Source organism: Daktulosphaira vitifoliae, unplaced genomic scaffold (assembly GCF_025091365.1).
Source record: "Daktulosphaira vitifoliae isolate Bord-2020 unplaced genomic scaffold, ASM2509136v1 Scaffold_1, whole genome shotgun sequence".
Taxonomy (NCBI): Eukaryota; Metazoa; Arthropoda; class Insecta; order Hemiptera; family Phylloxeridae; genus Daktulosphaira; species Daktulosphaira vitifoliae.
Window position 1 is genome coordinate 43,053,139 of NW_026099572.1, and position 12,920 is coordinate 43,066,058.

At 25.0% G+C, this 12,920-nt stretch overlaps 1 protein-coding gene across 1 annotated transcript; it reads left to right on the forward strand.

Moving 5' to 3' along the window:
* The first annotated feature begins 2,645 nt into the window (after nucleotides 1-2,645).
* LOC126896467 (uncharacterized) lies at nucleotides 2,646-8,222 on the forward strand. Its single transcript, XM_050669268.1, has 10 exons — nucleotides 2,646-2,670; nucleotides 3,129-3,221; nucleotides 3,310-3,336; nucleotides 3,838-3,867; nucleotides 4,823-4,876; nucleotides 5,196-5,225; nucleotides 6,668-6,739; nucleotides 6,884-6,919; nucleotides 7,062-7,154; nucleotides 7,834-8,222. Exons 2-10 carry the CDS (start codon nucleotides 3,134-3,136, stop codon nucleotides 8,160-8,162), a joined length of 759 nt encoding a protein of 252 aa, XP_050525225.1. The 5' UTR covers nucleotides 2,646-2,670; nucleotides 3,129-3,133; the 3' UTR covers nucleotides 8,163-8,222.
* The last annotated feature ends 4,698 nt before the right edge of the window (nucleotides 8,223-12,920 follow it).

Sequence of the window (12,920 nt, forward strand, 5' to 3'; positions counted from 1 at the left end):
CAATAAATCTTGAAATTTGTGAACTGCATTAATGTATTGTCGAATCCTTTCATGTGATTTTGCTTAAGGCAATACAATTGCCCAGAAATTATAACTTTATCATGTATTGGATTTCCATATAAATTATGTTATTGTAATTATATTAAAATAAATTACATATTAGTTACAATTAACTATTATAATATAATAACTTGTCGGTTATTTTCGTTATTACATTAACGTAATACTAGTTAATAAGTAATTAGTTGTAGAATTGATGGTATTTTCATATAAGAAAAATTGTAATATCATTGCTATTCGTTAAGTGTTAAAAACATGCATAGAAAATTATTTTTAACAATAGCCCATAAAAAAATAATTTTGGTAGTTTATGCGTTAGTAACTTTATTTTGTTTGACAAAGTTTGATGTCTGGTATTTTTGATTTACAATACATTTCCATTGAAACACAATTCGACAGCCCCTGAAGCCAACAATTATTATAATAAAGTACACCGTTGGTGCATAATAAAATGAAATCATGTTTAGATTCTTGTCTGGAATTATATTTGCTTCAGGTCAATAATCCAGGTTGTTACTTATATCAACCGTTAACGCGAAGTTTGATCCCTAACTTCAAACTCTGTCTGACTCTTGATTATTTTATTACATTTATTTTTTTACCTCTACATATAATTCAATATAAAACATACGCCTGTTATAAAATTACACGGTATTATTTAACTAATAAAAATATAATAATTATTGGTTTATTTTGATAAGCATTTGGCTATTGATGCACATCAGAATCAGTATTTGATAAAACTATATTAAAGCTGGTAATTTAATAGATTTAGTAAAAAATTATTCAAAATATAGTGAAATAGAACTCTATTTGTTGAAAACTGGTTATCCTCGACCTCATTTCAAGGTCAACACATGTACTTAGGTAGCAAAACAATGATTTAAAAAAACATGCATTAAGAACATAAAAATAATTATGATACATGTATGTAAAAAACTTATGTGAATGAATAATTGACATAAAAAGTATTTTTATATGATTGGTAAATTATACCAAATATCACGTGTATCGCACAGTTGTCACTGTTATTGTTTTATTAAATTCAATTCAATCCCACTCGGAATCAATATTTGCTTTTAATATGAAAATGTTAAATACACGCTCATAGTTAATGTTATCAAGTTAACAACATCTGAATAAATAATTGTATCATCTAAATCAATTAATAATAAAACTTTTTAAACATAGCAATTTTTTACATTCGCTAAAATTTATTAAAATAATATATTGCAATAATTATCTAAGTGTCATTGAAACATAACTTTTATTTGTGCCATATATAAAAACACTTAATTTATTATTTATGTATATTTTTATCTGTAAAACTTTTAAAAATTGCCGTTTTAGAACTTTTTTAACAAAATATTTGAATAAGTCAATAAAAATTTTAGGACAAGTTGTGCGGGTGGAAATATCTCGTACTGATATATATTTATAATGTATACTCCAGTCGATTTTACAGTAATAAAAAGAAATATATTAGTAAATGAAATTTACAGAGTTTCAATCAATAATTTTAAGACTAATAATTAAATGCGATTAAAATTTATTAACCTCAATACGAAATACATCATATGTTGACACAAATAACAAACAATAAAAAATGACCAACAGTTTAATCAATTACGTTCTTAAGTGTAAATTCATTAATCATGCTTTTAATCTAATTCAAAATGAATCATAGAAACAACTATGATAAAAAAATGTGTTGATTAATAGGACTGAATCATTTTATACTAACTAAATATAAATATTCTATACATAATGTAATGTATAAAGGCAATAAAGCTGCTATGTTGCATACAAAGAAATAAGGAATAAACATAATAAGAAAATTAATATTTATGTTGTTAATTATAATCTTAAAACTAATCATTATATTACGAAAATAGTGTATGAGTTTATAAAACGATAAAAATATCATATGTTAATTTTTAAATAAAAATTTTTGTAATAATGTTCTTTGAACAAATGAATCATTTGAGAAACATTATAAGTATTATTATCAAATTTTTAAAATCAATATAAATTTCAAGGTTTGTTTATACAGGGTTATTCTTTTATTATGAACCACTTAATTATACCTTGGCGGGAGGTTAAGTGAGGCCGAGAAATATTTTGTAAAAAACTAGCAGCACCCGCACCTCACCTCCATTCTATACTTTAAATTATTAATAATTCCTGGAATATTGGCACAAAAGTTGTTATTTACCAGTCACTTTTTTAATAAGATCATTATTTAATGATCGACTAGTTAATTATGTATGTTGCTGTAAAAAATAAACCTCACACTATTATAAAGTATGGGGGATGAACACAATAAATACTTCATGATTGGTAAATTGAGAAATGTATGTAAAACTAAAGAAATAAAATATTATTTTTAAATAAGCAGTTATTTAAATTATAACAACCCTGTATAATTACGTGGTTTTAAAATAATTGATATATTTATTAATATTTTATTTACAAAAATTACATTAAATTTTGTTTTTTGAAAAAGTTTTATTATTTGGTTTATACTGTTGTAAAGATTTAAATTTTTTTCAGAAATAAAAAAACCTTATTTTGAGCTCCACACAATAACAGCATTCAATTTATTTATAAGTAGATAAAATTAAATTTATAAAATATTTATTTTCATTTAATATAAATATATTTACCGATTATTTTTTAATAACTAAGAATATATCATTTAATGATACAGAAAATAAAAATTGTAAATATTCTTAGTGACAAAAATTGTTTTTAATTTAAAAAAATATATTGAATATAATTTTAATATAATAATACAATTTTTTAACTATAATAATCTCAGTTTGTTCATGACATTTATAACTTTAACGTGAAATAATTCAAGGTATATTTCTTACTTAATGTTAATATTTTTAAGTGTCTTTTCTTACTTTATTATGTAGGTGGTAAAATAGAAAAAAAATTAGTTAATATATTTGACAACTAATAAACTTATATATTTGCAATAAGACTAGCTTAAACAAAAACATTTTTCCACCTTTGTATCGTAGCTAAACTATTTAAGTTATGATAAAATTTTATTTTTTAAGATACCATGTTTTGCCGAAAAATTACAATTGGATATTTCATTTTGGTTATTTGGTTTGTACTTCTTTCTACTGTTACTTCTGTTACCATAGAAGGTAATATTTATTATGTTAATTAGATTTTCATGTCTTCCTACTTAAAAATGCTATACCTAATAATTATATCATAAAATTGTGTCTATAGATGCTGCGTTTCAAATATCATGGACAAGTAAGAAACATTGTATAACATTGAAACTTTAAAAACAACTGCAAATTAATTTTTGTTTAGAAACAATTGTTAAGTTTTATTCAACTAGACAAAATTAGACATGAACAATAAAAAGATTGTTTTTATTAAGATAATTTTTTTATTTATTCTTATAGTTGGGGATAGGAATTTAAATTTTTCCATTCAATATTTTCTATCAAATCAAACTCCATACATTATGCCACATAGATATTATATGCATTATTTAACGCCACCAACTTTTTATAATCATTACTGTAAATTTTTCATAAATTCTTATTTCATTTTTTTTTTGCGTTTTAAAACCGAGATATTAAAAACACTCAAATTGTGGATATAGAACATAATATTGATGATAAAATAAAACTAACGATAAATCAGTAATCAGTGTCATAAAACCAATAAGAATAAAAAAAAACTACTTAAATTAGTACACGACTTTGGTTGAAGAGTGTTATTTTTTATTTAATTTATTTTTTTTAGATAAAATATTATACGGATTAAACGATGAAGGTAAAATATACACTCATAATTATATTATGGTAAGAAAACTATAGCTTCCTATTTTATAAATTCTAAAAGATTTAGGTGTGTACTTTTTATAAAAAAATAATTGATTTCTCTTTAGCCATTATATTTCTCCAAAACAATTATAATTTAAAAAATATTTTTTTTAGTTTTGTTTAGCGTGTAAAGTAAAATTTGAAATTATTTTGAAATAATAATTATAATAATAATATTATTATTTTTTTTATTATTAAAATTAAAATTTTGAATTAATTTCGTAAATATCTTGATTTATGAAAAGTCAAATATTTTTTAGAATCATCCCTTAATTGTAATAAGAGTATTAACTCGATATTGTTTTATGATTATATGCCTATTTAACTAACTAATATAACATAAAAAGATTAAAATAAGAAAAATTGTTAATGACAACTTTTGAACAAGTATTTTTGAAGTTATTAACACTTGTGAATTTATTAAGAATGAGATATTAGTTGTTTATCATTACTCATTTATTTGTCATGCAACTCTCCCCGACCAGGTATAAAAATATTCATAACTCCTGAACTATTGATAAAAAGTTGTTATAGACCAGTTGTTTTCTTCATTAGAACATTTTCTAACATTTAAGATAATTAAATATATATTGCAACTAAATTTATTAAAATTGATAATTTTGTAAACGATAAAGAATATTTCAAAAAAAAATTTCAAAATTATTATTATTTAACAAGAAATTTAGTAATTAATGATAAAGTTTATCCTATGTGTGCATTAAGTTCAATATAATTTGTTGACTTATAAACTATATTATTACAGTATTATTTTTATGTATATTTTAATATTCTGATGGTACAAATAAATTATTATAACCTCAAAAGGACAAACAATTTTAGTAAAGGAAGAGTTATTATTGTATTATAAATTAAATATTAATTATTAAAATTTTGTTTATTATTAGATCGGAATTCATTAATAGAAAAAATAATACAAAGGATGCAAAACGAACCGTACGGTAAGGATATACCCGTTTGTGTTACACATTTATACAAATAATTTCACTCCAGGGGTGATCATAGAAGTAATTTTTATGGAATGTGCGATTTTTTTTTTAATAATTAGTACGAACGTACATGTTCTATTTTCAATGTTTGATCTAGTCTGATTCGACCCAGTTTGGTCTATTTTAAATTAAGATTAAACCAGGCTCGGTTCAAAACATGAAATAAATTATTAGTTACCCGAATTACTAGTTGTGTTATGATACACTACGCTCTGCTGTGCACTTAACTTATTTGAACACCCCTTTTAATATTTTATAAATTCCTTTTCAGCTCATATGCGAGAAAAAATATATCCATCACGTAAGTATTGGCTATTATAATACAAAATAATTAAAGACTAATAATTTACGATTAAAATAGCATTATTTTTACCATGAAGTTTGAATTTCGTTAACTAACACATTCCTCCCACAACTTAAATAGTTACAAACATACAAATTGTACAGTAATCTGTTAATGATATTTGATTATAAGAACTCCATTTTTATTTTATGTTCTATATAGTTCAACAGAGATAACTCAGATAGCAATTTTAAAAAATGTTATGAAACATTTGTATAATATTAATATTGTTTTGTACAAGGCAGCTAGTCCATAGGACGGCTAGTTGAGCACTGCACTAGAATAATGATTTACCTTAAGCCTGTTTAAATGTTTCAATTATTGAAGCGGGATGATGACTAAAGGTACATCCAATAAGTAACGAGAATAGACAATAATTAAATAACCACATATATTCGAAATTCTTCAGAGAGTATCTTAAATTTAAAGGGTAGCGGGAGGCCTTAAAAACTAATAGCCGGCGAAGCGGCATAAAACAAAATAGTTAACTTCAATTAAACAAATAATAAATAACATTAAAAAATAATGTAAAACAACTCAGGTGAATAGATGAAGTTGTTGATGGTGTCGAACATCTGAGTATCCGAGTCAGAGTGTAGATCCAGGCACGTAATGGCAAATGAGAACAAACGGCGGCAATGAAGGTATTTAGTGATGGTCAGGGCCCAATCATTGGTGGCGTACAAGGGCAAGAGAACTTTGAGCACAAAGGTGCAAAAAACAAATAATAAGAATAACGGCGTGCAATGGCCGAACCATTTACCATTCAAACGAAGGCGCTTGCTACAGAAGAGAATGACACATAAAACAAAAAACACTTACTGACTTACGACGATGAACTGTACACGGATGACAATTGACACGGAGGTCATCGTTTTGCGTGCTGAGTGGGCAAGGGGGTGAGTAAAGCAAGACGCTAGAGATCAGCTGTCACACGATATAATACAAACAACGATGTTTGTAACAACTGATCTACTAGATCTTTGCTAAAGACGTTCTGTACCAAACAAATGTATATATAAAACAAAAAAAACAAGTGTATTTAATAATAACATTATTAAAAAAAAAAATTATTAGGGAATGGATACAACACGTATATTATATACGTAATGTATATTACATCATAAAAAATGTTTTAAATGTTAGTCAGGAGCGTATCTAGGAATTTATAATGGGTGGGGTAGCATAAATTAAGATTTTGAATAGTTTCCATTTTTTCATTTTAAAGTACATTGGATTGTCTAAATATGCCACTCCATATAAAATGTGTAGTACAATTAGACTTAATAAAACGTTATGGTAAAAGTAAAATAAAGCTTTAAATTGTTTTATTAAATGCAAGTCATATTAATACACAAATAGTAAAATAATCATTTAATAATATAATTTAACATTAATAGTTGTATGCATGCGACCAAGTGACCGAGTTGAAATGGAGAATAAATTCCGTTTAGAAATAGTAAATATTTATTGTAAGTAGTATCAATATTATAAATACACATTACAAATTATATTTAGTCGTAAATTTGATATTCCAAAATAAATTAATATATTATTACTTTTGAAAACCATTTGGATTATATCTTATAAAAATTACGTCAACCTTTTTTTTTTAGCAAACCTGAATATTTCTAATTTTAAACCTGATCAAGGTTAGAATATTTATTATATTATATTCGTTTTCTGATAAATGTAAATAAATAAAAATAAATTATTTTACACCGATATTTTATTCTATACTATAAATTATTTTTATTTCAAGTATTTATTCAAAATTACTATTGCATTTTACAGAATCAGAAAAGAAAAATCTAGGTTATAATTATCATGCAATTTATAGAAGGGATATAATCAAAAATGTCATAACTTATTTATTCGAAAATTCCGGTAATAATTTTATAAAAATACGTAAAATTAAAATTATATTTAAAAAAATAATATAAAATTAAAAAATATTAAAAACATTAAAAATTCAAAAACCTATAAAAACCATTACAAAATCGTGAATAAATGTTACCATATCAACACTAAACACATATTGACACCCGACCGAAAACAAACTCCTATATATTACATAGTTCCACGATAATTAGCAAGAATGTATCATTAAACACCATGTAATTTAAAGGATATCGAACAATTTTAGTGGCCCCAAAAGTATACTTTTAAGACCCAGTAATTACTACATTGGTCTAATACTTCAATAATTTCGTGACTTTCAATGTTTTAAATAATTTTTTTTCATAAATTTTCCTATGACTGAAATCTAAAAATATATTTTTTACTAAGTAGTTAATTTTATTACTAATAAAATATAATTTGGCATTAAAAAGTTTTGTTATCAATACTAATATAAGTAAGTAGATTATTTAGTAACTTAATAAAAAAATAAGTTTATATAAATGTAATGTGTAAACTGATATTCAAATTAGTCCAGAGAAAAACTGTTATCATATTTTAAAACTATAACGATAAAGAATCAACTTAGCAAATCAATTATCAAATATTGATACAAATTTAATAAATTTCATAAATTATGTGAATTAATACAGATATTAATTTTTAGATAAAATTGATTTATGTTCCAATAATGGACATAAATGTAAATTACTTGGACTTGCTCACTATTCAAATGACATTCGTAATGATTTGTTTAATTTTCAAAATGCGGTTTGCGTCGAAAAGAAATGTCAAATTATTTATCACAAAACTAGGTCTATACAAAAAAAAAAAACAAAATTATACGTAGATAGGTACGATTCCACAAAGGGTACTTACCATTACGAATACGAGAAAGAAGACACTGGATCTGTAAGACTATTAAATAAAATAAAAAGCAGTAAAATAAAAATTGACACAGGTCGTAAACTTCCATTTACATTTAAAAAAAAATAATAAATCATTATTTAAATAATTCATTTTTACCAAAAATAAAAATATGGATGCATAACTTAATACTCGTAGTTTTCTTTTAACTTGATTTTCTGATAACCAAATACTCAAAGATAAATAATACTATGATTTTTTTTTAGCTAATAGTAGCAGTTGTGCGAACAGGGATGACTTTAGAAGTTGAACCCCCTATCTGAAATGATATTAATTCTATATATCAGCATTTAACCTTTTAATACATGTTTACTTATCAAATGCGTTTTAGGTTTTTCAAAAATATTCTTGGTATCGCCCACGCGGCATAGAGCATTAAAAATAAAAAGGTATTTGTCAATTAAGTATGACCGGCGGCCAATATTGTATTGTATTTATTCATAGTTTCAGACGAGGTCATAAAAAATATTGCAAGATGAATAGACAAATAAACCTTTAATAGATAAATTTATTCATATAAAACTAAGAGAGTTACGTGTAAGTTTATTTAAACTAAAAAATTAGTCATACATCTAAATATTAGATTACTCATAACTGTGAATAAATTGCAATGATAACTGTATTATTTACTTATACATTAGTAAACATTGCACAGTGTAAATGTATTATTTGTACAATACGTTAAGTAGTTTGGGGACAATCGTTGATATTTGGAATATAGAAGGGAAGGATACTACGTCTTCAATACACTTGGGTTCAATGGTCCAATAGGGAAGCAAAGAATAATGTGTGTAGTGTTCATTTCTGAGCGTGAAGAGACGGTTGACCTCCGGATGTTATTACCAGTAAAAGCTCTCTTGGGAAGAGTCTTCCTGCATTACAGAAACTCCAGTTACCGTTTAATACATCCGGCCTTCTAGCTTCTCTTTTTTTTGTTAGAAGTTTTTCAGTATTACACAAGGGTTTCGAAATGATAATGCTTTCCATTATTTTGCAAACGAATTTAGTTCAAATAAAAACATGCTAGAACAGCTAAATTATTATTTTTCAGTTGTTCAAACGAGTTAAGTTATAAATATAATATTAGTTATTCACATACACGGTAAGTCTTTTAGAGAAGGCCAAAACTTTTAAAGAATTACCGTATATACGGTGTATATTATCAGGTTTCGACATCTTTAATAACTTTTGATATAGCAAGTATTTTGCGTTACTTTTTTTTTCAATAATTTTTACAGTTTTGTACTACGTTAAAAGCATATTTATCATTATTTGTCTCTAACAAGAAAAAAAAATGTTTAACTCTCCTGTACACGACACTAAAACCAACCGACTTAACCTACTAATTAGTAGTTAAGTTTCCATAAATTACAACTTGATTGAACCAAATTATAATAATATAAAGTTGTTTATAAAATAGTAAAAATATAAACAGAACAATCGTGAAAAACATTTAGATATTGCGTTATTATACAAATAAGGTTTTTTTCTACAAGAAAAATAATATTACTGAGAAGCAATTAAAAACAACAACAAATATATCGAAATAGTATGTTCCCTTTTAACTAATAACTTCGTATAGATTTTAAATTTAAAAACGAATCTTTAGCTCAGAATGCCTTTTGTAGCGCAGTACCTACCGCTTATGTTCAGCATTACAAAACATATAAATCTTTCCAATGCCAAATTTATTGCCTATACGAACATAATACGAAAACGCCGCAATTCGTTTTCATTGTCTACCTTTTTCAATTTGAAATAAATACTATCGTAAAGAAATTGTCGGTATTTATTTTTCTCTTGCTTCTTACTGTTTTTATGAAAAATATTTTATAATTAATATTTCATTTTTAATTTTAAGTTAAATGTACCTTAAATCTTTAGATCTATCTCTTGTTCTAATGTTATTATTTTTTGCAACTGAATGTTATTGCGCTTGAATTAAAAAGTTAAATTTCTGTAAATTCATTAATAATTAATAAATTGACATTATTCAATTTAATTATTAAGGAGTAAATATCTACTGAATAATAAATGAAATAATTTCATAAAAAACACTTTGATTCATTACCAACTAAGTTCATGTCTAATCGTTAGTATGTATATAGTGAAAATTCAGATCTCCTCAGTCAATAATAAAATAAAATAATTAATTAACATGAAAGTAATTAAGCAATTTTTTTAATTGTATAATAATAATAATAAGTAATTCTTAATAGTAAGTATATAGACTATTCTATCAAGTAGAATTAATTACGTTTTGATAATTATATGTTTCCTTAATTGTAGGTTTAGATAGTATCATGATTTAATGATGATTATGAAATAAATGGCCAAATGTAAATAGTTGCAAAAGTCTATACTTAAAATATTTTTGATCCTCATTTCTATACATAATTAATAGAATTTTAGGTAGTCTATTTTTCAAATCAATATATACTACATAACATAAAATTAAACATGTGATATACAATAATAATTATTATTAAGGGAAAACGGGGCAAGTTGATCTTCTTAGATTTAAAATATATGGTAATGTTAACGAGTTTTTTATGAAAATATTTTTATTTATATTAAACAAACAATAATACCATTTTATTATATCACCTCACTAAAAAAATAATTTCACTAAAGACGAGATGACGAATTTTACTATTTTTAATGAATTAGTACTTATTAATGAGCTATTTACCAATCGATCTAAATACACCAAATAGTATTTACATAAAAATTCAAATTTTAATGGTGAATACTTTCTTTAAGAGATTAAATCTTAAGAATGTCAATTTGTCCCATCTTCTCATATGCAAGTAACTAAATATCAAGGACGCCTCCAGAAAAATTTTGTAGTGGGTGTATAAGTTATCGACAAAAATTTAAGTCATGGGAACGATTCACCGCACCTCGTCGAGTAGAGAGCCATAATTCCCTCCCCAAAAATTCATATGACAATCTAAATTTTTACTGAAATGGTACTTTAGAATGATTATAAAGTAAGTAATATACCTACTTCATAACACCTCCTTATATTATATCATGTTTGGAATACCTAAGTCAAGAAATAAACAGATAATACATTTTAATTTACCTATCCACGGTACAAAGCCGACCTTCTCTAAATAATGCTTATGGTTTTTAGAATTCTGTTAGTAACGGTTGCCGTAAAATCTAGTTTATATTGACAAAAACTGATATGCAAATTAACAGAATTGTTAACTATGTTTACACTGATAGAAATGATTAAAAAAAACCTATACGTCAGTTTATTTTTAATATACATGTTAATTATATACAATAGTAGAGTAACTTGGCCTTAAGTATCAAAAATGCGTACACAAATACAACATTTTTTTCACCAATCTTTCAAATTTTCCCATACATTATATGCATTAAAAATTTAATTTATATATACATGTATGTGACACGGAAAATCCTAAGGGTACAATGGCACCTCCTGGCTCACCCTTTCGAGCAGACCTGCTAAATAAGAATAGCTCTCTATAAAATAATCAAGATTCAAACCCTGAAAAATTTTCTGGTTTATGAAATCATTTTTTCCATAAAATAAAATAAATAACTAAAATTCATTTTTCTATAAGAAACTACTATAAAGTTAATTTTAAAATGTAAATTCGTACACAAATATAACATTTTTATCACTATTACTCAACATTTTCCTTACATTGTATTAGTTGAAAACTTCCAGTACATGTATGTGAAATTTCGGACATTATTTTTTATGAATACAGATAATGAAATAAAATATAATTTGTATATTTCATCCACATTAAGAAAAAAATTGTATGTATAATTCAAATGACGTCATAATGCATGTAATTTTAATTTTGTTTGCGAATTGTTAATAAAATCAACTCAATACATTAATGCACTTAAAATATCGTGTTTCAATTATTTTAGAATAATTTCCCAAATTATTGTAATTTTTAAAATAATATAACTATCATAAATGTTTGCAAATAAGTGTAAAATGAACAGATTATTTAAAATGTCCAAAAATCAGTATTCATAAATAATTAAAAGTATTTCAACGCTAATCAATTGAATAAACAATGTGATGATTCATATATTAGTTTAGTAGGCGTGAGCTTAGTTTTACATGTGCATTAATGTGTGAGTTTTGCTTAGAATAGCATTACTTAAAGACAACGCACTAATGTTTTTTCATAACTTTACACCTGTTACCAGCACATTATTATGTTTTTTGACAAGCCGCTCACACAAATTAGACCAACCTTCTTCATCGTCAGCGGAGGCTATTTTTTCTTTTTTAATTTCGTTGGTTGTACCTGTATGTTTACCTATCCTGGAGCGGCGCCAGTCGGCGCCCCTTTCATAAGTAATAAAACAAAAAACAAAATGAAAAAATAACGTAATAAAAATAAAAGACATTTCGCGGTGGATGTTATAATGTGTGTATGTGTCGGCCAAACGCCTTTATATGTACTCTACCGACGATGACGACGACCACGGGACTGCCCCTTTCAAAATCGCTAAATAAAAGCATTATTTATATGGCTGTTTTCCGGGGTAGTCTCTTTACATTAATTGAAACATATTTTAATTAAACTGCCTTTTGGCCAAAAAAGAAACCGCTTTTAGAGTTTTTCTTCCTACACATCGTACACCTATTTCATATTTTTATGTACTACTTTACAATAAACGTTCAAATCTGAGTGTTTCCATTTTAATTAAACCTTCTGGTTAATAATACCTTGTAGGTACTAAACAATAATTGTTGATTTACTGCTATATAATGTTATCTCGATACAGTAAATCGCAAACAAGTAGTGTAGGAAAAAAAGGAGT